At 33.8% G+C, this 26,372-nt stretch overlaps 2 protein-coding genes across 2 annotated transcripts in view; one reads left to right on the top strand and one right to left on the bottom strand.

Annotated features, from left to right (window-relative positions):
- Positions 1-26,372, top strand: part of LOC130904004 (serine/threonine-protein kinase SMG1) — a 46,723-nt gene that overhangs the window by 3,356 nt on the left and 16,995 nt on the right. The window contains exons 3-5 of the mRNA XM_057816489.1: positions 595-1,479; positions 3,583-6,124; positions 8,308-9,615. Of these exons, the coding sequence (XP_057672472.1) occupies positions 595-1,479; positions 3,583-6,124; positions 8,308-9,615 (4,735 nt within the window). The remainder of the gene's footprint in view (positions 1-594; positions 1,480-3,582; positions 6,125-8,307; positions 9,616-26,372) is intronic.
- LOC130904005 (5-hydroxytryptamine receptor 1A) lies at positions 11,986-24,843 on the bottom strand. Its single transcript, XM_057816490.1, has 2 exons — positions 20,595-24,843; positions 11,986-12,580 (listed from the first exon to the last, which is right to left on the bottom strand). The coding sequence occupies exons 1-2, from the start codon at positions 21,231-21,233 to the stop codon at positions 12,173-12,175; spliced, it is 1,047 nt and encodes a 348-aa protein (XP_057672473.1). The 5' UTR covers positions 21,234-24,843; the 3' UTR covers positions 11,986-12,172.

Raw genomic sequence — 26,372 nt, 5'->3', positions numbered from 1 at the left:
TATTTAGATATTTAATAATACTAATAATACTCATCTCGTATAAATATAATTATCTATTACTACTTGATTATAAAAGTGCTTTTCCTACTCTAGTTTTAATAGAAGAGGCTTTTCCAAGCCTAATTTCAACAGAAAATACTTTTCAAGTCTAATTAAGTCAGAAAATGGCTTTCACATGTTAAACTTGATAATGAAAGTGCTTTTCCAAGTATAATTTCAACAGAAAAAAATTTTCAAGTCTAATTAAGTCAGAAAATGGCTTTCACATGTTAAACTTGATAATGAAAGTGCTTTTCCAAGTATAATTTCAACAGAAAAGGCTTTTCAAAGTCTAAATATGTCATAAGATGGATTTTCCAAGTCTAATTTCAATAGAAAAAAAATTTTAAAGTCTAATTAAGTCAGAAAATGGCTTTCCCATGTTAACTTTGATCGTTGATATTATTGTCCCTGCTAATATGTATTTTCGAATGGTGTCCAAGAGTTTTTTTTTAAATGCCCAATTTTATTTTGAATCCTTAACCCCGACACCATTCGAAGTTACGTACTAGGGAGGACAATAATACCAACAATGACATTCTATTTTTGTTTTAGATTCGCATTAACAGAAGGTTTAAATATAAACGATGTTCCAAATAAATCCCCAAATTCTGGTAATTTCGCAACGATTTTGGACATAATTCACAATTCTCTCACTGCTGAGACATCCAACGAGATACTTTTACTTCTCTTACAGTGGTTGAATGACGTGCTCATAAATTCTGAAATCTATTTAGAAAACTTGTACGTAAATGAGAAATTTTTAAAGGTGGTTGATGCACTGGTCCGTTGCGGTTACTGTTTCAATGATAGCGTCGTACTTATAGTATACGATAATTTAAATAAGCTGCTATCCAATAAACAGTTATCGTGGTCTTACAACTTTTTAACAAACATCAGCGATTTGTGTAAATTACACATAAATTCCAATAAACCGGAAATCCGTAAATGTTATACGAAATTATCTTCGAACATACCTTGGGATATAGCAGTCGTAGAATTGAACAAAATGAATTCTATACATTCCATGAAGCAGAAGAGCACTTATCTAAAAGAATACAACAATCATACGGTGTATTTGGCCCAACATTTACATTTGAATGGAACAGTCGATGGGGAAATGTACCCCTTGCATTTCAAGACTTTAATGAATTATTTACTCAGCAAAGAAAACCTTCCATCTGATTGGGCGAAGGAAATATTTAATAGTTGTTGGGCCATTGAATCGGATTCACAAATGAACATGGAACTCTTTTATGAACTTATCACGAACAATAGGCAGGTTTTGAATAGTTGGATCACGTTGGAAGCCGCCGAATTTTGTGTTAATTATAAATTGAGAACGCCCTTAGGAAAACCCAACGAAACTTTCACAAAAATCGAAAGCGCTTTGAACAATTTGGGAAACGATTTGATCACTTCAAAAAAACCAATGGAAAAGTAAGTTTACCACGTTTCTTATTATAATTTATATTCTAAAACTGTGGTATTTTGTTAATCATCATCGATTTACCCCCTTTCTTCAAAATCTATCCTATGCTAAAGGTTTTTTTTTCATTTTTTAAGAGTAAAAACTACCCCTTATCGTAAAAAATTTAAAAATCATTGATGTTTATGATTAATCGGGCACATGCAACCCTTCAAAAGACCATACTCTAAGGGTAGTAATACTGAAAACTTTTTTAAAAACTTAAACTTACCTTCTACGAAATCATCCCTGTGCCGAACCGGGCTTTAATATATTTTGAGGGATGTAAAGTACCCCTTATTGTTTCGGGTCAACTGAAGTTTAAATGAATTATTCGTAAATCTATTGGCATATTCAAACGCGTTTATGATCAATCAGATATATGCAACCCCTCAAAATCATCCCCTAATCAAATAAAAAGTTAAAAAATAATCTCAACAGTTATTTTATAATTGAAAATTATTCAAAAATGTATTTATATTGAATTGAGAATATTTTGTAAGTATTTTTAAGAAGTGTTGCTTTTTACATATTTCAACCCTTATGAAACCCACCTTCGATGACCAAAAATTTCAAAATTGCAATTTAAATTTTTCTACAGAAATAAAAAAATAATAAAAAGTGGATCTTTATTGCTGTCATTATAGTACAGGTGTTTGTGATCAAGATAAACATTCAAATGACCGAATTATTTAGTCCTTTTGCATTTTTTTCTAAAATATCATATGATTACAATTTATTAACACAAACGTAAATGCCTCAAACATACGTGATCACGACTACTGTGATTCGGATAATGCAATTCTGCAGCTCTAGAAATGACAGTCAAAAAATTTTCATGGACGTAGAAAAAATATTGTATGCAACTCGTGCAAAAAGTGTTTATTGCACTCGACGTGTTGTTAAACACGGCCTAACGATCTCGTTGGACAAATTCACTTTTTGCACTTGTTGCATAAATAACTATAAACATTTTTATATAGAAAATAATATAAAAAACGATTTTGATTAATTATATTTCGACTACTGTGATTTGGATAATGAAACTCTGCACATCTGGAAATGGCAGTCAAAAATTTTTCATGGACGTAGAAAAAATATTGTATGCAACTCGTGCAAAAGGTGTTTATTGCACTCCACGTGTTGGATTTATCGATATTTTTACTTCGAGGTGGGATTACCTAAAAATTTTTAAATTAATCTAACGTTAAAAGTACGAACATACATTTTAGTCCGGTCAATTTAGACATTCGAAGTTACGTAAATTCCTACCAAGTTGAAATTCAGTGAAATTATTTAAAATATAATTAAAAATAAAATTCGAAAGTTCGCGTGTGCGGAAAAAAATTTATTCAACGTCAAAGGTAAAAAAAAAATGAGTTTTTCGCAATTATGAACAAAACGGTGAGTTTTATCATAAAAATACCCCAGACAAAAATTGTAGATCAAAAAATTATCTATAAAAAAATGTATGAATACTTTTTTTCTTATTCCCTTTTTCCATTGGTTACTGTTTATTTCGGTCTGTCCACTATGACTATTTATTATAAACTAACTAAACCGTGCTAAACGAACCCGCTTATATATCCCAAAAGAAATTCTCAAAAATTCTAGAAAATAAAGAAACAAAACTAATAAATATGCACCCTCTTCGCCAGATTTAACCCCCTCGGATTATTTTCTATTCTCAGACTAGAAAAAATGGCTCGGTTGTCAAAGATTTCCCAACAATGAAAAGGTTATGGTAGTTAATGGCTATTTATTTTTTCGGCCAGGTACTTCTGGAACCATCTTCGTAGTACGGTCAATTATGTCTCTTTTTTACGATTTCTATCGTCAATTTAAAGAAACGTACGTGTTGTAGTTGATCTTTTGGAAAAGACAATCTATCTTATGTTTGATTTCTATTGATATGTGTATATGTATAAATCATCACATGGTGGAAGACCTCAACCGATTATACTTTTCATCAACCTTTTTTCGATATCATTTATAATAATTTCAAGTTATATGATAAAATTTTAGTTTACGTAAAAGATAATGTCGTAACCGATTTTTGTTATTTGTTTTTTTAGAAAACCGGAAATTTCTGCGAACATCGACGGAAATAGAGTGAGGATGTTACTTAAATTCGTGGAAAATTTGGAAAAGGCAATTTACAACGCTTCCGAAGGTTGCGCGATGGCAATGCCGCCGGCAACGAAAGTGGTCAGATCTTTTTTCATCGCCAATACAAATACGTGCCACGAATGGTTTTGCCGCATCAGAATCGTTCTAATGCACATAGCTCTACACTGTGGCGAAATTAACATAGCCCTGAGGAACGGACTTTGTTTCCTTAAAGACTACGTAAATTCCAACAGGACTAATACCTTGGAATTCGAAAGAGTAGCTATGATAGTTACTTTAGCCATGTTACATCTCAAAGAACCGGAGGCCCTCTACGGTTTATACAGTTGGTGTAAAACGGTAGTCGGTAAAAGATATTCGTGGATGAAATGCGCCGCCGAACAATGTTCGAAAAAATACGAAACCGCAGTCGAAGGTTACAAAAAAATTTTACAAGAAAAAACCGACGAAAACAACAAACTCGATAGCGACATACACAATTTTATAATCGATCAAATAATCGTTTGTTACAAAGAGATGAGCAACTGGATCGATTTATTCGAATGGCATACGAAGCAAGACAACGTCGAAAACGGACGAAAATATTGGTTCAACGTCACCGATTGGGAAACGAATCGAATACTATTCGATGCCGAATCGAAAAATTTAGCGTTCGAAGATTTGTCCACGTGGAATATCAACAACAAAGATTCTTGGAGTATATACGAAAATATATGTATGACGGAAAGTAATTTGTATAACGTGGCCGTTAAATTAGCAGTAAGAAACGACGAAAAAAATTTCATCCAAGAAATCGACAAGATAATGATGAAAATACAAAATAACATCGAAGATCATTTACATTTAGCCCCGTCGGAATTTTTACAAAACTTTTCTCTATTACATTACGTCGTAAACGGTTTAAAACATATAGCCGAAGGTAATTTGGCGCACACCGTATTTTTAGTATCGGAATCATTCGAAAACGAAATACAAAAAATCGATTCGAGCGTATTAAGAAAAATACTTTGGTGGTCAGAATATTTCGGTAAAGTTCAAAATCAAGGTTTCAACGTATTCTGTAGTAATTTACGATTAGACATAATAAAAAGATCGAGGAAGGAAAAAAATTTCAACATGGCTATTAATCAAATAAACAAATTTTTCAGAGACAAAGATTTAGTAGTACTACCCGACGAAATGAACGTTAAAAATATAACAAACACTTTTATACATAGAATAAGCGAAATAAACGTTTGGACTGTAGACGTAGCCAGGGCCGTATTCGAAGTAATCAAATTATCGTATTCGTTCGAACAAAACCATCAACAAACTTTCAATTTATGCGCCGCCTCGTCCACCGCCATATCCAAATACGCCGAATTATTCGGCGTTAACGAATTGAGAAAATTAAGCAGCAAAATATTATTGAAATTATCCAATTGGTTACAAACTAACGATAACGTTTCCTTAACCGAAATGAACAGTCCATTAGGAAAATTAATATTAGTTTTACCCGAAATCGGTATGGTGGAATCCCCCAGTTCGAATATAATCCCTTTAAACGAAATCGCCATCGGGAAATTATTACAATTCAGCGTACACCATTACGGTAGTTTGGCGAAAAGTTGGAACGATTTCGGTACGTGGTGTTATCGTTGGGGTAAAAAAATCGTCGATCACAGTTCCGAGATAAAAAATAATTTAACCGACGAACATTGTTTGGAAATTAAAAAATTACTACCCCCCGAAACGACCGAAGAAGATTTAACGAAAATATTTTTCATATTATCCCAAACGAATAGGAATATAATCGACGAAGAAGATATCGATTCCAACGAAATCAAAACTTCGGAAATGATCCAATCTCAATTACAATGCGTCGAAGTGTTACGAGACGCTACCGAAACGCAATTAAAAAGTTTGTTGCAGATATGGAGAAGCACCCAGAAGAGGATTTACCATTACTACGCTCTAAGCGCCGAGGCTTATTTCAAATATTTACAATTAGTTTTACAATCGGAAAACGTAACCAAAAACACCGAATGCAATACGATTACAGTCACTTTGCGATTATTAAGATTAATAGTTAAATACGCTTTGGAATTACAAAATATTTTAGAAGAAGGTTTACAAACGACTCCGACGCACCCTTGGAAAGTTATAATACCCCAATTATTTTCGAGACTCAACCATCCCGAAAGTTACGTTCGATTGCGCGTATCCGATTTACTCTGTCGCGTAGCCGAAGATGCTCCGCATCTTATTACTTTCCCCGCTGTTGTTGGCGCTTTGGAAGGCGGATTGAAATTCGATTTTTCCGAAATAACGTTACCGAAAGATTGTCTGTCGCAAAATAACGAATCTTGCGAAGATAACGAAGAGGAAGACGATAATTACGATAGCGACGATAACGAAGAACCGGTCGGTAGTAATAACAGTTTGCAAATTTGTTTTAAAACTATGGTCGATACTTTGAGTAAGCAGGATCCCGAAACTATATCACAAGTAAGTAGAATATCGGTTATTTTGTTGAAAATTTTAACGGTTTTATCTCGACATTTAAAACCGCCGTTGGCCGATGGATTTTATTTGTTTTTATTGGAGGTGTCGGGCTGTTTGTTTGGGGGTTGTGTGTATGTATGTGCATACCGCGATCCGAAGGATCCTTTTGTGTCCCCCTTTCTTGCCATGATATTGGGGATCTCACTTTTCTACAACTCATCTTTAATCCTACTCCTCGTAAAAAATTTGGGGACATGACGTATACTTTTTTCTTCGTGTCCTTCTCTCTTTTATTCCTTCCCCTTTTGCACTCATCATCTCAGCTTCATCTTACTGCTACGACATTTTCTATCTTCCGTCTTCCGTTATCTTGGTTTCGAAGGTTCTTTTTGGTATTCTCTTTTCGGGTATTTCCATTTCTCATTGTATCTGTTTCAATCTCTATTTTCCTTAGGGTTGGGTTAGGTTTAATTTCCGTTGCATCTATACTATTTGCTTTTAACTTTATATCCATAACCCACAGCTGTACCCTTATTATTTTTCAACAATTTCAGTACATTTTTTTGGTCTTATAGATTTATATTGATGTTTTTTTTTTAAAATATATAACAAAAAATATATTCGAAAGCTAGGAAATATATTAGAAATAGTACACTTGGTGTTCAATTTGTCTCAATTATGCCGTAGGTCTCTTGCATATCCCTAACCATATCAAAACACCATGACTTTATAAACCTCGTTTTTATTTGACTAAAAAATTATTTTCAACCGTTTCTAAGGTCAGCTGAATAATTTAGTCTTCTTCAGTTTTGGTTCTCTAGAAGGCGATGAATGACTGTTTTTGAATGTCGATTTTATTTAACCGAAAACTTATTTCCAAACCATTTCTAAGGTAAGTTGGACACTTTTGAAGCATAACTAAGGTCAGGTGGACAATTTAGTTTTCTTCTGTTCTGGGTTTGTAGAAGGTAAAGAATCTTGCTTTTATTTGACTGAAAAATGATATCCAACCAGTTCTAAGGACATTTGGACAATTTTCAACCTTTTCTAAGGTCAACTGGACAATTTAGTCTTCGTTTGATCTGGTTTTCTGGAAGGTGACGAATGACTGATTTTAAATCATTTTATTTAACTGAAAAATTATTATTAGCCATTTCTAAGGTCAATTTGACAATTTTCAACCATAACTAAGGTCAACTGGACAATTTAGTCTTCTTCTATTCTGTATTTCTAGAAGGTAACAAATCTTGTTTTTATTCAACTGAAAACTTATTTCCAACCATTTCTAAGGTCAGTTGGACAATTTTAACCATTTCTAAGGTCAGATGGACTTTCTTTTGCTTTGATTTTCTAGAAGATGATGAATAACTGTTTATGAATCTCGAGTTTATTCAACTGAAAACTTATTTCCAACCATTTCTAAGGTCTGTTGGACAATTTTAACCATTTCTAAGGTTAGATGGACTTTCTTTTGCTTTGATTTTCTAGAAGATGATGAATAACTGTTTATGAATCTCGAGTTTATTCAACTGAAAACTTATTTCCAACCATTTCTAAGGTCAGTTGGACAATTTTAACCATTTCTAAGGTCAGTTGGACAATTTTCAATCATTTGTAAGGTCAGCTGGACTTTCAATTGCACTAGTTCTCTAAAAGGTGATGATTGACTGTTTTTGAATCTCATTTTTAATCAACTGAAAACTAATTTCCATCCGTTTCTAAGGTCATTTGGACAATTTTAAACCGTTTCAAAAGCTACCTAGACAATTTAGTCTTCTTGTGTTCTGGGTTTTTAGAAGGTAACGAATCTTGCTTTTATTTAACTGAAAAATGATTTTCAACCATTTCTAAGGCCATTTGGACAATTTTCAAGCATTCTAAGGTCAGCTGAACAATTTTCAACCATTTCTATGATCATTTAAATAATTTAGACCTCTTACTTTGAGGATGAATAAATTTTTAAAATTTTTTTGATTTCTTCTTCTTGTTGGGTTCTTATCCTCGTCATTTCTTCATTAATTATTTCTGTAGTTCAAAACAGCCTCTTCCAATAAGTTATTTGAAATGTAGTATCGATGCCATATTCTTCTTCTTTGTAGTTCCTTTACTTTTTTGAGGTTATCCGTTATCAATTTTATAAAATTGCATTGTATTTAGTTCTGTTTCGAAATATCTTTTGTTTTTAGGTTCAAACATTAGTGAAGGAACTAAGGAGAATCACCCTTCTATGGGACGAATTGTGGATAGGAACGTTAGCTCAACACCAATCGGAAATTACCAAGAGACAGCAACAATTGGAATACGAAATAGAAAAAGTGAACGATAATACGAGCTTAGATAAAGCGGAAAAAGCATCGCTCATCATAGAAAAACATAGAATAATAATCAAACCAATTATTTTCGTATTAGAACAATTACTAGAAGTAACAAGCGTCACAGCTGAAACTCCTCACGAAAAATATTTCCAAGAAAAATATTTAGAAGATATAGTAAACGTAATAAAAAAATTGAAAGATCCAGACCGTCCTGAAAATCCTCAAGAATCCTTACTACCCCTTAAACAATTACAAAAGAAGTTCCAACAGAAATTCCACAAACGAGCTTCTTATACCCTCAAAATGCAAGACATCAGTCCAGTTCTTTATGCTCTTAAAGACACCGTCATAGCAATGCCCGGTCTGGCTTCGATAGCTAAAAAGAACATAACCATTTCTCACGTTTCCAACGTGGTTTCCATCCTACCGACGAAAACCAAACCGAAAAAATTGGTATTTTTCGGATCCGACGGTCAGACGTACACCTATTTGTTCAAAGGATTAGAAGACTTACATTTGGACGAAAGAATTATGCAATTTCTCAGTATAGCTAATACCATGATGGCTCAAATCGCCGATCCTTCCGGTTCGAACTTCTATAAAGCTAGACACTATTCGGTTATACCTCTGGGCCCGAGATCCGGTCTGATATTCTGGGTGGGCGGTACGACTCCGGTGTTCGCGTTATATAAACGTTGGCAACAGCGCGAAATCGCCAAACCGAACGCTAAAAACTTCAACGGAAACGTACTGAGACCTTCCGATCTTTTCTACAGTAAATTGAATCCTCTACTACAAGAACACGGTATCAAGAACATCGAAAATCGTAAAGAGTGGCCGTTAAGTGTTTTGAAACAAGTTTTAACCGAACTAATGAATGAAACTCCCAGTGATTTGTTGTCGAAGGAGTTTTGGTGTAACTCGGTGAGTCCGGAATTGTGGTGGCAAGTGATTAAACGGTATTCTTATTCCATAGCGGTTATGAGTATAATCGGTTATATAATCGGTTTAGGCGATAGACATTTAGATAATGTTTTAGTGGATTTAACTAGTGGAGATGTCGTCCATATCGATTATAACGTTTGTTTTGAGAAAGGAAAAACTTTACGTGTACCGGAGAAAGTGCCGTTCAGATTGACACCGAACATTAGAGATGCCTTGGGTGTAACCGGAGTAGAAGTAAGTTTTTATTTAATTATTATTCAAACTCGTTTAATATTCATTCTAATCGAACAGCCATGGTCATTAGAAGTTATATAATAGCTAAAAAATGTCATTTTTTTGGCAGTTATTAAAATTTCTATCTCATATGGGACAACCTTTTTTTTGTATACTTTATTTGGTCACACATGTTCGTTTTTTTATCATCTGAATTGTCTTTTTTTAGGTTAACAACCTCTAATACTTCATTTTAGGTCTATCGGTCAAACTTTTCTCATTTGTTTGTTGTACAGTTCTTATAATAGTGGGTTTGGATGGGTTTCTACGATTTTGTAATATTTGTTTTAATAACTTCTTATATTTTTGATACATGTGGATCTATTTGGATGGTTTGGTTCAATACATATCATGGGAAGTCTATTATTTGTTGAAGTTATTTAAATCAGAAGCTCCCAAACTTTTTTCCATCGTATACCATTTTCAAAATACTTATTACTAGTTTTAGTTACTATGTTTGCAAAATTTTACCAACTCATCAAAAAATCAGATCTAATTATGGAAATTCAAATACACTCATGATGTAGAACGATCCGTGGACCCTTGGGGGTGCACCTGGACCACTTTGGAAATTACTGATTTAGATATCTGAATGATTTGTTTATTGAAATATACAAACATTATGAAATCGGATGAAACATCATTAATTTGACAGATATTAAAATTGTTATCTCATACGGGACATCCCTTTTACTGTATAGTTTATTATTTGTTCAGTCGTGCTCGTTTTCTAGCATCTAAATTGTCTTTTTGAGGTTGACACTTCATTTTAGGTCTATTGGTCAAACTTTTCTTATTTGTTTGTTGTACAGGTCTTCAGATAGTGGATTTGGATGAGTTTCTATACCCCCATACCATGGGGCTTCTACTATATGTTGCAATTATTTAGATCAGAACCACTTTCAAAGTATTAATGACTAATCTTAGTTGATACATTTACACCATAACAACTTGTCAAAAAGTCAAATTTTACTATGGAACTTCTAGTATAGTCCTGTTGTAAATCTCTCCCTAGACCCCTGGGGATGTTACTGGACCATTTTGGAAATCACTATCGGTCAAACTTTTCTCATTTGTTTGTTGTACATTTCTTCTAATAGTGGGTTTGGATGGGTTTCTATGGTTTTGTGATGTTTTTTTAATAACTTCTTATATTTTTTATTCATGTGGATCTATTTTGATGGTTTGGTTCAATACATACCATGGGACGTCTATTATTTGTTGAAGTTATTCAAATCAGAAGCTCCCAAACTTTTTTTAATAACTTGTGTATTTTATATTGAGATCTTTGAATGTTTTGTATGTTAGATTTTGAAACACAGCCCCCATATTTGATCATATTTCAGATTTTTTCCCCATATGTCCCATTTATGTCAAGTTGTTTCCTCTTTTTACTGATACGTTGTTTCAAATCCAAGTGAGCAAAGCATGTCATGTCTATTAAATTGCTTCCTATAACTTTAATTCTTCATTTTTGTCCCAATTAGTTTAAGATGTGCTTTATTTTTTATTAACAACTTGACATCTAATAGTTGGGTTGAGTGTACTTAAACTGAACTCTTCTTATTTGTACATCCTGGTACAGAACTACTATATCTTGATAATTTAGACCATTTTCCTTCTTCTTTCTAACATAGATGACTATATTAGTAGGCTACTACCTGTCCGTTGCCTGGAAGACGATATCCAGCATTCTCGTTATCGTTTAGGTGGTCTTCTTCCTTCTGGGCTGTTTATTTCTGCGTTTTTAACAAGTTTAATAATTTCCATTCTTTTTATATGTTTGTTTCAGAATTTTCGTCTCTGCACACCTACTTCCCTATGTTCTGTATTCTTTCGTGTAGAGTATAGAGTATGTTCATGCATCCCGAAACTCGAGCTGCTTTTATTGTTTGTTCTCTTATTTAATTAAAAAGGTTTCCATGAATCGTTATTCCTGCTCCCAGGCATTTAAAATGATTCACTTGTTAGATAATTTTTGAGCCGATTTCTAACTTACATGTTTGGACTTCACTAGGCATTTGGTCTCCTCGATGTTGATGAATATGTTGAATTGTTTTGCTTCAGTGTTGAAGGAGCCTTTGGAGATTATCCTCAGTATCGGTAATAATTTGAATCCCACTGCTTTGGGCCTAACGTTTTAATTTTTAAATAAGATACAGTAAAATTATTTTCAGTACCATTTTCTTTTCGATAAATTCTGTGGTCAGTTTACTGGATTATTTAAAAGAACCATTAGTGACCTAATTAGTAAAGGAGTGTTATTACCTTACTTAAGGTCAGTTAAAAGTTGTTTGGAGTTGGGGATTTAATAAAATTTTCCTTTCAAAATGTGATTGACTTATTTGTTCATCGTTTATTGTACGTTCTAAAGGGTTCGGTACTTACCATGGAAATTTATCATAAAATCAGTTTTAATTTTAATCAATATGATATAAAATACAAATAATTGTTCAAATATAATTATGATAACTATAAAAGTAAATAAACTATCATAAATATGATTTGAAATCTCTTATTATATAGTTTCTCTTCTTAACTCGTTCTCTTCTGAACCTTGAACTACAACGTTGTCACCTTTTTCATCATAATTAGACATTTCTGTACCAGTTGTCAATTCTTCTCTGTGGCATTGAATGTTCCAAACTGCGTTAGCTGAATTTCTCTTGCTGGGCACGTGATTTGTTACGAAATCCGTTGTCTTATCGGGATGTCGACATTTTAATAAACTGAAAAATCCTTTCCGGAAATTCTTATTTTTCCAAGCATAGATCAGGGGATTCATGCAGGAATTGGCCATTGCCAGATTGAAGAATACCTCGTATAGTGTAGCGGATTCGGAACTTTTTGTTGATCTAATGTATACTACTATCACAAAATAAGGCAACCAACATATGGTGAAACAACCAAGTATTATCAGTGTCACCTGCAACAGAAAAAAAAAGAAATTTAGTAAGATTAGGTTAGGTTCATCATCTTTGAAATATATATATCGAATATAGGTTATGGTGCAATTATTTATATTTCCTCAGTATGTTTGTTAGTCCAGGGAAACTAGGGATTAACTTTTATGGACTTAATTTGGAATTCATTCGATGCATAATAGTTTTTTTTCTTTGTTTTTGTGTACAAATATTTCCGAATCAATTCAGCTTAACATTCAAGATGGAAGGTCAACTAGTTTGGGACAGAGTTGGATTAAGAAGTAGTGGGGCTGGGGGTGAAATCGACCACGGACCCACTTCAAAATCAACTTTCTTAAATGTAATATATTAGTTTTTGAAATAAATATGAATTATAAGTAAAAATAAATTCAATTTGTGGTAAAATAAATGATCAAATTAGTAATTTTGCGGGGCCCCTACCCGCTCGGGGCCTGGGGCTGTAGCCCCACATAGATACTCCTTAAATCTGACGCTGGTTCAGGGATGAATTTATATGGTTTTGAAAATTGAATTCATTGTCACGAAGGTATAAACACTACCATTAGCAAGGAAACTATTCTGTAGATGTGTGGAAATAAAAAAATTTGAGTTATCGTTAATTTGGACTTCATTTGATGCATAATAGTTTTGTTTTTTTTTCCTTTTTTTGTTGTCTACAAATCTTTCGAAGTCAATCCAATGCTCGTATCAGGATTTTTGCTAGCTCTGTCTGATTTATTTGTGCATGTGACGTAAGAAATCTACATAACTAGCGGAACCACGATATTCTATCAAAAAACGTTCAAAGACTGGTTCCAATTTCTCCCTCTCCCCGTTTATTACATAGCTGAAAGCTGCTAAAACAATTTTTATTTATTTGTTCAAACATTATGATAAATTGAGACTATGCAGCTAATTTTCCCGGACTATAATTAATATCTGCATGGAATTATTTATTGTTCAAACATTATGATGAATTTGGGACTATGCAGCTCATTTAAATTGAAGATTTCTTCATCTTTAGACGTGAAAGAATTTGTTGCATAGCCTATATATCAAAAATAACGAATCTAAGTAGAAATTTACGTTTTTCCCGGACTATAATTAATATCTGCATGGAATTATTTCCACTTTAGCTAAAAATAAACATTAATAGCATATTCGAAATGATGTTTATGAAATGTTTAATGTAGTGATAGGAATTTCGAATGGGAATCTTGTGGATCGAATTTATTTTATACATAATATTCACTTTAAATTTATTAGCAACTAGTACAATGTTTTTTAATGCCCTTCTGTAATGAATGAGGCGCTTTTCGTATATTTGGGTTTTCCAGAGAAAAACAAACCGCTAGTTTCATTAAAAACGAAAAAATGTATGACCAACATTCGAAAATATCTAAATTTTTGATATTTTTATTAGTGATATACAGAGTGTCCCTGGTAAAAAAATCAGGACTTGGTACTTCATATTAACTTTTCCAATAGACCTTTTATTTCGAATTGTGGGCGTTCATAGTTTGTATATTTTCGATGGCTCAAAGTTTGAATCATTTTTGATAATTCCTTACGGGGTGTGTCAAAAATATTGAATCAATGACCATTGGGAACAGTCCGTCCCTGGCCTAAGGCTCACGATACCAAAATACGCACACATGATAAATATAAAAATTTTATCAAGATCAAATGAATAGTTAAGTTTATATGAAATATTAATACATAATATTTTGTTGATTGATATAAAATATATGAGGGTTAATTCAGAATTACTGTTTTCGAAATTTTATACTTCTCCCATAACATTCCTTGCTATATTTTGGTTTTCGAATATATAATTTGACCGGTTTAGGTAAAATCGAGTCACATCAGTGTAAGAAATTTTCGTGAAAAATCACGCTGCACGTCTGTTTTTGAATGGAATGGGAATTTAGTGAAGTTATGCAAAAAACACTGTTTTTTTAGTGTACTTTACCTCGGCTAATTCATAATAAGGATTAATTAAGTTGAAGTAATAGGAAATTAATATACAGGTACCTTTATTTCGGTAGAACGTCCGCATTGTTGAACCAAATGACGTATTCGTGATATGAATTCTAAATTACTCGTGGAAAATTTGGAAAACCACATGAATTTCAACTAGAAATATGAATAAAACATATCAACTGCTGGATAGGTTCATAAACGTTGTCTTTAAATGAAAACCATAACAAATATTGTACGGTATTAGGTGCCTCGATTGTTGAATGCTGATCAAAAGCACGTTTGCTTGAAAAAATTCAAAGGAATATTTAGATATCTTCAAAATTCTTTTGTCGATATATCACAAAAGATGAAACCTTGGTAGAAACAAAAAGTTTATGCCGAATAAGTCGCTAGAAGAAAACTCAATTCGGGTGAAGATGAATCTAGGTTTTTGGACAGTTAATTGGATCGGGATCGAAGTTTTTCATGCTACTTTTCATTGGTCACTTCATTTTGTTCCCTAAAGGAAAAATCTTGTAGATACCTTGCAATGGTGTGGTTGGATACGTTCCATGAAAAATTTCTTTTATTTCTTTCTCGTATTTAATTCAAAATACGAGTACTATGGAAGCACTTCTTCTTAGTCCCTTCTATAGTCTTCTTCTTCCAATAATGTACTTTAAAAAAGCTCTGGAAGGTAGGTGCCTTGATAATTGAATGCTGATTAAGAGCTAGAACGAAAAAAACTTGTAGATCTCGAACAATGAAGTGATTGGATACGTTCTATGGACAATTTCTTATCAGTTCCAGAACTTTTTATTGAAATCTCTCGCAAACTAAGCTAATATGACATACTTTCACTAATATTCAAGGACGTAGTCACTTGAATGGAAACCCCAACAAATACTCGATTAATTTAATTCAAAATACGCGTACTATGGAAGCACTTCTTCTTAGTCCCTTCTATAATCTTCTTCCTCCAATAATGTACTTTAAAAAAGCTCTGGAAGGTAGGTGCCTCGATTATTGAATGCTGATTAAGAGCTAGAACGGAAAAAACTTGTAGATCCCTAACAATTATGTGATTGGATACGTTCTATGGAAAATTTCTTATCAGTTCCAGAACTTTTTATTGAAATCTCTCGCAAACTAAGCTAATATGACATACTTTCACTAATATTCAAGGACGTAGTCACTTGAATGGAAACCCCAACAAATACTCGATTAATTTAATTCAAAATACGAGTACTATGGAAGCACTTCTTCTTATTTCCTTCTATAACCTTCTTCCTCCAATAATGTACTTTAAAAAAGCTCTGGAAGGTAGGTGCCTCGATTATTGAATGCTGATTAAGAGCTAGAACGGAAAAAACTTGTAGATCCCTAACAATTATGTGATTGGATACGTTCTATGGAAAATTTCTTATCAGTTCCAGAACTTTTTATTGAAATCTCTCGCAAACTAAGCTAATATGACATACTTTCACTAATATTCAAGGACGTAGTCACTTGAATGGAAACCCCAACAAATACTCGATTAATTTAATTCAAAATACGAGTACTATGGAAGCACTTCTTCTTATTTCCTTCTATAACCTTCTTCCTCCAATAATGTACTTTAAAAAAGCTCTGGAAGGTAGGTGCCTCGATTATTGAATGCTGATTAAGAGCTAGAACGGAAAAAACTTGTAGATCCCTAACAATTATGTGATTGGATACGTTCTATGGAAAATTTCTTATCAGTTCCAGAACTTTTTATTGAAATCTCTCGCAAACTAAGCTAATATGACATACTTTCACTAATATTCAAGGACGTAGTCACTTGAATGGAAACCCCAACAAATACTCGATTAATTTAATTCAAAATACGAGTACTATGGAAGCACTTCTTCTTATTTCCTTCTATAACCTTCTTCCTCCAATAATGTACTTTAAAAAAGCTCTGGAAGGTAGGTGCCTCGATTATTGAATGCTGATTAAGAGCTAGAACGGAAAAAACTTGTAGATCCCTAACAATTATGTGATTGGATACGTTCTATGGAAAATTTCTTATCAGTCCCAGAACTTTTTATTGAAATCTCTCGCAAACTAAGCTAACATGACATACTTTCACTAATATTCAACTACATTCAAGGACGTAGTCACTTGAATGAAAACCCCAACAAATACTCGATTAATTTAATTCAAAATACGAGTACTATGGAAGCACTTCTTCTTATTTCCTTCTATAACCTTCTTCCTCCAATAATGTGCTTTAAAAAAGCTCTGGAAGGTAGGTGCCTCGATTATTGAATGCTGATTAAGAGCTAGAACGGAAAAAACTTGTAGATCCATAACAATTATGTGATTGGATACGTTCTATGGAAAATTTCTTATCAGTTCCAGAACTTTTTATTGAAATCTCTCGCAAACTAAGCTAATATGACATACTTTCACTAATATTCAAGGACGTAGTCACTTGAATGGAAACCCCAACAAATACTCGATTAATTTAATTCAAAATACGCGTACTATGGAAGCACTTCTTCTTAGTCCCTTGTATAACCTTCTTCCTCCAATAATGTACTTTAAAAAAGCTCTGGAAGGTAGGTGCCTCGATAATTGAATGCTGATTAAGAGCTAGAACGGAAAAAACTTGTAGATCCCTAACAATTATGTGATTGGATACGTTCTATGGAAAATTTCTTATCAGTCCCAGAACTTTTTATTGAAATCTCTCGCAAACTAAGCTAACATGACATACTTTCACTAATATTCAACTACATTCAAGGACGTAGTCACTTGAATGAAAACCCCAACAAATACTCGATTAATTTAAATCAAAATACGAGTACTATGGAAGCACTTCTTCTTATTTCCTTCTATAACCTTCTTCCTCCAATAATGTACTTTAAAAAAGCTCTGGAAGGTAGGTGCCTCGATTATTGAATGCTGATTAAGAGCTAGAACGGAAAAAACTTGTAGATCCCTAACAATTATGTGATTGGATACGTTCTATGGAAAATTTCTTATCAGTCCCAGAACTTTTTATTGAAATCTCTCGCAAACTAAGCTAACATGACATACTTTCACTAATATTCAACTACATTCAAGGACGTAGTCACTTGAATGAAAACCCCAACAAATACTCGATTAATTTAATTCAAAATACGAGTACTATGGAAGCACTTCTTCTTAGTCCCTTGTATAACCTTCTTCCTCCAATAATGTACTTTAAAAAAGCTCTGGAAGGTAGGTGCCTCGATAATTGAATGCTGATTAAGAGCTAGAACGGAAAAAACTTGTAGATCCCTAACAATTATGTGATTAGATACGTTCTATGGAAAATTTCTTATCAGTCCCAGAACTTTTTATTGAAATCTCTCGCAAACTAAGCTAACATGACATACTTTCACTAATATTCAACTACATTCAAGGACGTAGTCACTTGAATGAAAACCCCAACAAATACTCGATTAATTTAATTCAAAATACGAGTACTATGGAAGCACTTCTTCTTATTTCCTTCTATAACCTTCTTCCTCCAATAATGTGCTTTAAAAAAGCTCTGGAAGGTAGGTGCCTCGATTATTGAATGCTGATTAAGAGCTAGAACGGAAAAAACTTGTAGATCCATAACAATTATGTGATTGGATACGTTCTATGGAAAATTTCTTATCAGTTCCAGAACTTTTTATTGAAATCTCTCGCAAACTAAGCTAATATGACATACTTTCACTAATATTCAAGGACGTAGTCACTTGAATGGAAACCCCAACAAATACTCGATTAATTTAATTCAAAATACGCGTACTATGGAAGCACTTCTTCTTAGTCCCTTGTATAACCTTCTTCCTCCAATAATGTACTTTAAAAAAGCTCTGGAAGGTAGGTGCCTCGATAATTGAATGCTGATTAAGAGCTAGAACGGAAAAAACTTGTAGATCCCTAACAATTATGTGATTGGATACGTTCTATGGAAAATTTCTTATCATACCTAGAAGTTTTTATTAAAATATATATTTCATGAAGCCGCGGAACCCTATAGGTGTAATCCTTATATCCAAATAACTTATTCTTGAGGAATAGTTGTAATTTTTATAAATTTATCCAGTATAGTTTGATCTCATGCTGTTTTCTTCAGGTGAAAAGTTGTTTCTTTCAAGAAAGTCTCCTATCCAGATGTTTTTAGTGAAGGTCGTATGGATAGATTTAGATTTGAATTTGAAGGATGTAGATTCAGGATAAGTTACGATATATTGCATTAAGTGTGTTGTCTCATACAAAGAAAATCATAACTAAGCAACGAATAGGGTTTTCCTCCCTGTATAAATAAATATTGTTAATAACTACGGTGTTATTTTTGAATAATTTTGTCTCAACCTTCCTCACGAAACCTATCAAGTACATTTTCCAAAGTAAACACTGTATTGTTTTCTTAATACCCCATAGCTTCCATTATAACGTTCATTAAAACACTTAACCGCAGGATGTAAAAGTGTTGATTGTTTGTTTTGGGTCGAGAAATAATTTATTTTCATCGAAATGTTTCAACAAATATTCCAACTTTCAAAATTTACAATTTTTCTGAATTTCTATGTGTTAAAACGTTGGTTAGAATGATTATTTTCAATAAACAAGTTCGCTATATGAATCTAAATCCAAAATTCCATGGGTTTCTAAATTTGAAATTATTCATGTAAGAAAGTTCTCAAAATAATATATAGACACAAAAACTTATCCAAAAGATGTTGCTAGAAAGAGTCACAATTGGGTTGAGGATGGATCAATGCAAATATATTAAAAACATCTTCGGAAGACTCAACATCCATATATGTTTAGCTTCGGTCTCTGAAGACGAAAATTTGGTTACTGAAACGCGTGTCAGGCAGGAAGTGTACTTAATTATTTAATTGGTCGCAGTTGATAGTGCGGATAATCGCGAATCCGTATAACTGAGGGCCGGATAATCGAGTTTCTACTGTATTTTTCAACGGAATCTCCTTTTAGCTCCGTAGTGATTCAAACTTTGGCCATGTATGAGCTGGTGCATGTAACAACACTTTCTTTTTAGCCAAATGCTGCCGTTTTTTCTTGATTTTTTCGCTCAAACGTTCCAATAAGTTCGCATAATACTCGCCGTTGATAGTTTTTCATTTTTCAAGATCGTCGATGAAAATTATTTCACGCGCATTCCAAAAAACCGACACCATAAACATGCCTGCAGATGGAACGGTCTTTCCTATCTTTGGAGCCGGTTCTCCTTTTCCGGTTCATTGTTTTTTGATTCGGGCGTGGAGTAATGGACCAACGTTTCGTCCATGGTTATGAAACGGCCTTATTTCTGTGAAACATTTCTAAACACTCGATGGAAACATCTTCACGACGCTGTTTTTGTTCAATTGTAAGCACCCATCTTGCACACAGCTTTCTTATGTCTAAATTTTGAGTTAATATGTGATGTACCGCACTTTTTGGAATGCATACTGAGTCGACTATCATCCAGTGGATTTTCTTCAACATTTTTGGAGTCGTCACCTCATTTGGTCGCCCTCAGCGATGCCGGTTTTTTTTTTAAAATCTGCTACCCAATATTTTACTTTTGATAACGAAGGAACAGTTTCACCCAGAGTAGAATGTATTTCAGCTTTTAGATTGGTTGCGCTTTTGCCATCTTTAGTTCAGGCCAGGTTCTTCTCGTATATAGTTTTTCACGCTGGTCTACATCGTTGGAAGGTTGCCGCAACCGTTGGAATCATCGTGCAGCAATACATCCGGCTTTCCTTCCAACTTTCACTCAACGTTTTCCAAGATTTTTTGTCCCCACACTTCTTATTGGCGAAATTAAACAAATTGTACTGGGTCTCTATGTCTCTAATTATATAAGCAATTAGAAAATTATGAAAGAAACGACTTTGAGAAAGAAAATGAGTGTAAGAGTTATCCTAAACGAATTTCTAAAGATAAATAGCCAATGTTTAATAAATAAATTTGAAATTAAACCGTTCAAGTGCCGTTTTTAATTGATTATCCAAATTGATTGAATTAAATGTTGAAAACAAAATGTCTACTTGCCTGAAACGATTTCGAATGATGCTTTAATCCGTTAACTCTAATTTTCTTCTGTTGTCCCGAAGCTTCCTGACAAATCCTCGTATATAGGAGAAACATAGTCGTCCAAATTAACGAAAACATTGGCAGTAATATAAATTGCATGTAATTATGAGGGAAAACGTTAACAACCTCACAAGTAACCCCCTCGGTCCATTCGTTCCAAATAAGCGGGACGAAAGCAGCCGAAAACGCCCCAACCCAACCGACGGCTATAAGGGCGTAAGCGGTTTTTTTCACCATAAATCTAGCGTAATGCAGCGGATAAACAATGGCCAAATATCTGTCCATGGCGATGAACAACAAGTTGCATATGGAGCTGGAGCAAGCGAAAGACGTCAGCACAAATCGAAGTAGACACCGGATTTTCACGGCACCAAAATCACTTTTAGTATAAAATAACATATGATACGGTATAGAAACACCCACCATGAGATCACTCACCGCCAAACTGAATATAAAATAATTAGCCGTTAAAGAAGATAACTTTTTACTCATCAAAATCGTACACAAGGTCAAGGTGTTTCCTAATATTGTTAGAAACGTCGTCCCGATACTGGTCACCATCCACAACGTGGTACCGCAAAATTCACATGCCACCATCACCAAACACTTTTCATTTCCTTCTATTATTCGAAAAAAAAAATATATATATTTATATAAACAATTTATTTAACACTCCTCACTTTTATATAAAAACGAATATCTCTGTGTCGTTTGTTTGTTTATTAAAATGTAAAAAAATCATTGTGATTGTTGCTCTGTGACGTTTACTATCGACTGTAGTTGTTTTTGAGAGTTTCCTTCCCTCGTGTTACATTCAACTTTATATCACGCTGGTTCGGTATCGGGAAATAATTGTGATGCGTTCGTCGTTGAATTTATACAAACTGTGTTTCGATTTTTTTTTTTTTTACCTTACCGACACAATGAAACTTATTATGTTATCTATAAAGCGATCGGGGACTTGATGCAAAAAATTCGTGACGTAAAAATAACGCCGTTACAAAAAAAAATTATCGCGCGATCCCTCGTTTCCGAGTTATACGCCTTTAAAGTTAAATTGTACATTCGATCATTATGATTATTATTATTTACCTATCTGCGCACTGTGTGGCAGGTATTCACACCTGCGAAGGTGTTTTTTGTTAGTCCCTAGTTTGTCTTAGGTTCCTGACGTAATAACTGGCACCATTTCCACAATTTCGTTGCGCTACATCTCAATTACGAGATCCGCGTATTTTGTCAGTTTTTCCTGGTGTTTATTAGTGCTCGGTATAGCTACATCGACAGGAACGACTGAATTGACTCTTCCATCAACCACCTGTCTATCGATCTATCGTAGTAGAGTCTAAAATTGTCATTTTCGAGCCCCTTCCGCGGCTGGTACTTGTAGTACGGTGTATGCGTATTAAGAAGCCCGAACTTGTTGGCCAGTTTCTTGTGGATGATGTTGCACACTCGGTTATGTCGGTATAAATAGCTAACAAGCAGATGTTGAATGGTCTCTGAGGTTTGTTTGAGTGTTCGGATCCTTGATAACATTTTTCTTGTAGTTATTCGTGTTAATAATAGTCATCATGAAGTCTTCGATCTCTGGAAAGAGATTGCCATCTGTTTGGAGCTTCCTTGTCAACATGCGGCTGGTTGAGGTCGTGATAATGTCTACCGTGTAGTGTCTTTCGTGATTCTGGTGATGCGAGGTTGAGGGTTGAGTAATCCTTGGATATAATCCGATCTAGGGTTGAGGTTTCTGATTTCCTATGAAAGAATTCATGTAGTTCCATTACTTGCCGAGAGTGCTGGTTGAGAAGGTCGATCGAGCCCCTTCCACCTTCTTTTCGGGGTAATTTTGCTCTAATAGGGGATGACTTCGGGTGGTGGTTGTTGTTCTTCGTCATCATTCTTCGTGTCAACTTCTGAATACCTTCTAGCTCTGTTTTAGTACGTTAAAACAGGTGTGGCGTAGGTGTTTATTGCCTGGTCTAAGTTGCCTGCTTCAAGCTTTTGCCTGCTTGTGGTCCATCAACTTAGCCTGTTATTATTATTCAAAAAGGTCTTTATTTTCTGTTCTAATTCATTACATAGATTAACAAATAAATACGTTGGCCGTTGTTCCGGCGATCCATAGATGTCATGTGTAGATCTGGATGCAATGTTGTGGTTCCTTGCAACGGGGCATTATACCCAAGTTTGTTCTGTCCCTGATATATAGTTGTGACTCCCAGAAATATCCCTGATTATTTTCTTCAGAATATTCCTTTATACGAACGGTTTCCTTGGTATATTCCACGATCTAAAAATCCACATATCTCCTAAACCATTTAATGGAGTTTCCCTCTTTATATTGTACCGGTTGTCCTTGTAAAAGTTACGGATTGTTAACTATTAGGCACGAGACCGCCCCTGGCTTTAAGATAGTAGTTTAGAATTATTTATTCCGTCAAACTTCATGAACATACGTAATCATTCGTCGAAAAGTCCTAAGGTCCGAATGTATAATTTGGAAAGGTCGTCATTTACTCACCTCTGATTTTTTTGCATCTGAACCTTGTATATTAGAGAATATGTATATAATTAAATCTAGTTCGTCGTTTTGATCTATAATTTATGAAGGCGATCGCTACCTTCAACCACTTTCGAATGACAGTTACAAGACCCGATTTTTTATACGGAAAGTGCAGTAGCAACGGCAGAAATCTTCCATCACGTGACTAATACGTCAGCAATAATATTCATATGAATCAAATCAAAACTTTAACATCAACACGGTAGAAATAATCGTTATGACTAATTATTCCAAAGGTCGGACTTTTACGAATTGTTATTTAAACAAATAGGTAGATGAAAATATTAATATACAGGGTGAATGAGTTACAAAATCTACGCTTCATCTATGATTCAATTCTTCTTCAAGTACCATACACTTTGCAGCGTGCAAGAAGTTTCGTGTCCAAAAATCTGCTGGGAAAGTTCTCGCTTCAGTTTTTTGGGATTGCCATGGAGTAATCATGATTGTTTTTCTGGATAAGGGTAGAGCAATAATTGGAGATTTATATTCGACATTACTGATCACGGAAAGCTATCCAAAGGAGTTTTGCTTTTGCAGGACAACACCCCTGCACACAAATCTCATGTTGCCATGCACAAAATTCGTAATTTAGGGTTTGAATTACCAGAATACTCCCCTTGTTCACCAGATTTGGCTCCGTCCGACTATCATCTCTTTCCTCAACTGAAAAAAAGTTTAAAAGGTCGTCAATTTTCCTTCTAACCAGGAGGTACTAAAAGCTGTGGAGGTCTGGTTTGCAGAGCAAGAAGAAACATTTTTTTTGGAAGGTCTAGAGACGTTGCAGATTCGCTATAATAAATGTATCCAATTAATAGGATTAATAGGAGTAATAAAATATTTTGACATTGAAATTTTGTCTATATCCACGGACGTATGTCTTGTAGTTGGACTTGCGAAGAAGACAATCGATAGATGGGTGATTCCGTTCTAACTGTGATTTTTTGTATTCAAAATTTCAAGATTTTAAAATTTAACTTTTCTAACTTTTTTATGCATATTATTCATCTATTTTACTGTAAAAATAAAACTCTAAGAGGAATTTACTACAACTTCAAAGTATCACGAGCAAGACACAAATGTCGGATTTTGAGTTCCACGGTACTGACTCATTTATCCACGGTACTGACATGGTAACTTAAGATATTAAACAACAAGTGCATCAATTTTCCTCAGTTTGATCATAAACATTAGAATTTATAAGGTAATTAGTTTAAATCATTTGTTACGACAAAAAAAATTAATAATTTATCGGTAAATTCTAGGAATGGACATGACACGGTACTGACATTCAAGTGATGTAGTATAAGTTTTCTTTAAGTGGCAAGTTATATTGTATAAAAATAATGTTTAAATATCTTAAGAATTATTCAATTAACACAAAATTTTTATTAATTGATTATTAATTAATGACTAGTACAAAAAAACAATACAGGACATTGAATATCACAGTTATAATGGAATCACCCAGATAGTATGTAGAACAAAGAGTCACTTGATGGAAGACCTCCATCCACCGTTTCTATTATATAGGCTTGTCATGTTTAGTTCAAAAGATCTCTATTCAAAATTTTATCGTTTATAAGAAATAAAATCAAAAAACTGATCGAAGATATCGTGCAAAATGTAATAAAATATATAAAACACTTGGAGGAACAATAAATATTAATTAAGTAGATGTTTATAAAGTTAAGTTCGACCTTGAGGGTTTTTGGAACTATTAGATGAGTCTCCGAAGGGCTTAAGATCAGACCTTCATCGACATATCATCTTTGAGCGATTGTTAAAGGCAGATTGCACTTATCTAATCCACCATGCTTGGTTCAATTCGTCGTCTTACCAGATGGATGGAACGTCTTGCCAAAAGCGATTTAAATATCAATAAAACCGCCTAGTACTGTTTCTTTAGATTCTATAGCTTTGTTTAATTTTCCGGATTAGTTTGTGCAGAGCAAAAACAATAAAGAAACCATTTCGGTACGCATTTATTTCTAATTTTCCGATTTTCACGTACAAATGTACTTTTTGAGCAATAACCCTGTATATGGAACAAATTGATTCAATTAATATCCATAAACTTTACCTCAACGGACAATAAAACAAAGTTCAAAACTATTAAATGATTCGTCGTTGTTTATAATATTTATGGCTTTCGTGTTTCCGAGTATCGGAATCGATATGTGTGTAAGTACAATTAACTTAATGGAGAAATAAAAACACCCAATTACTAATTGATGTGTTCATTTTTCAAATTAAAAGTTTTTGTGTGGGTATTTAGAAAACGCTACTAGGTCGATCGATAATATCAAAATTCATTTAACTGTATATTATCTAAACAAAGATATTTAATTATGAAGTTCCTTATCTGCGCTCTACGTATTTCGGGAATTGATAGGTTGTTTTTTATTAAAACCGTACAGCAACTAAGTACAAATCTATAGATGGCGGTAGTTGCTTGAAAAATACCGCGGTATTAGAAAGTTTCGAGTTGTTTAGTATTTGTTTGGCATCGTTATTTGAAAGGAATTAACCCAACCAATAAAAGCTGAACTAGAATATTGGGTAGCAGAGTTTCGACGAGACCGTCCGACCTGTAAAGACCAGCAACGTTTGAGCGAAGACAATAACACCACCAAGACAATCATGCTTATCGCAATGACCAAAATTATTATCTTGATTATCGAATCAAAAGAATTTCCAGTAGGATCTACCGATGATCTCTTCAAATTTCGTAAAATCATACGTTTTGTTATATAAAATACGCAGATGATCGATAACTAATAAAAGCATCACGTAAATCCTTTTTTTATAACAAATTGAAGGACTAATATCATCGGTAAATGAGTATTCCATAAATATAGTTAATACAGTAGGATTTACAATGCCAACAATGTTTTTTTAATAAGTGTATAAACCAACGAACGTTATCAAAAGAAATTGTACCGGCGGTATCGATGTGGGTGTTCATTTTTATTGTTGTTTTACTGCGTAGAATTTGCGACGATTCCGGAAAATTCAATTCGAATAATAAGCAATTGAATAGATGATAACACACAATGCAACCAAGAAAACTTATTATTTCGCCAACGTTTCTAGATCTTTCAAAAAAATGCCAAAAGGAGAAGCAATCCTCCTTTTGGAAGGAAAATTTACGACCTTTTAAACGTTTTTTC

This window comes from Diorhabda carinulata, chromosome 2 (assembly GCF_026250575.1).
Source record: "Diorhabda carinulata isolate Delta chromosome 2, icDioCari1.1, whole genome shotgun sequence".
Lineage (NCBI taxonomy): Eukaryota > Metazoa > Arthropoda > Insecta > Coleoptera > Chrysomelidae > Diorhabda > Diorhabda carinulata.
The sequence above is the reverse complement of the archived record's forward strand: the minus strand, read 5'-3'. Positions and strand labels throughout refer to the sequence as shown.

Coding starts and splice junctions, on each gene's coding strand:
- LOC130904005 (XM_057816490.1), bottom strand. CDS start 21,233: ATGGTGGCATGTGAATTTTGCGGTACCACGTTGTGGATGGTGACCAGT. Junction 12,581..20,594: donor ATCATTCGAAATCGTTTCAG/GCAAGTAGACAT, acceptor TTTCTGTTGCAG/GTGACACTGATAATACTTGG.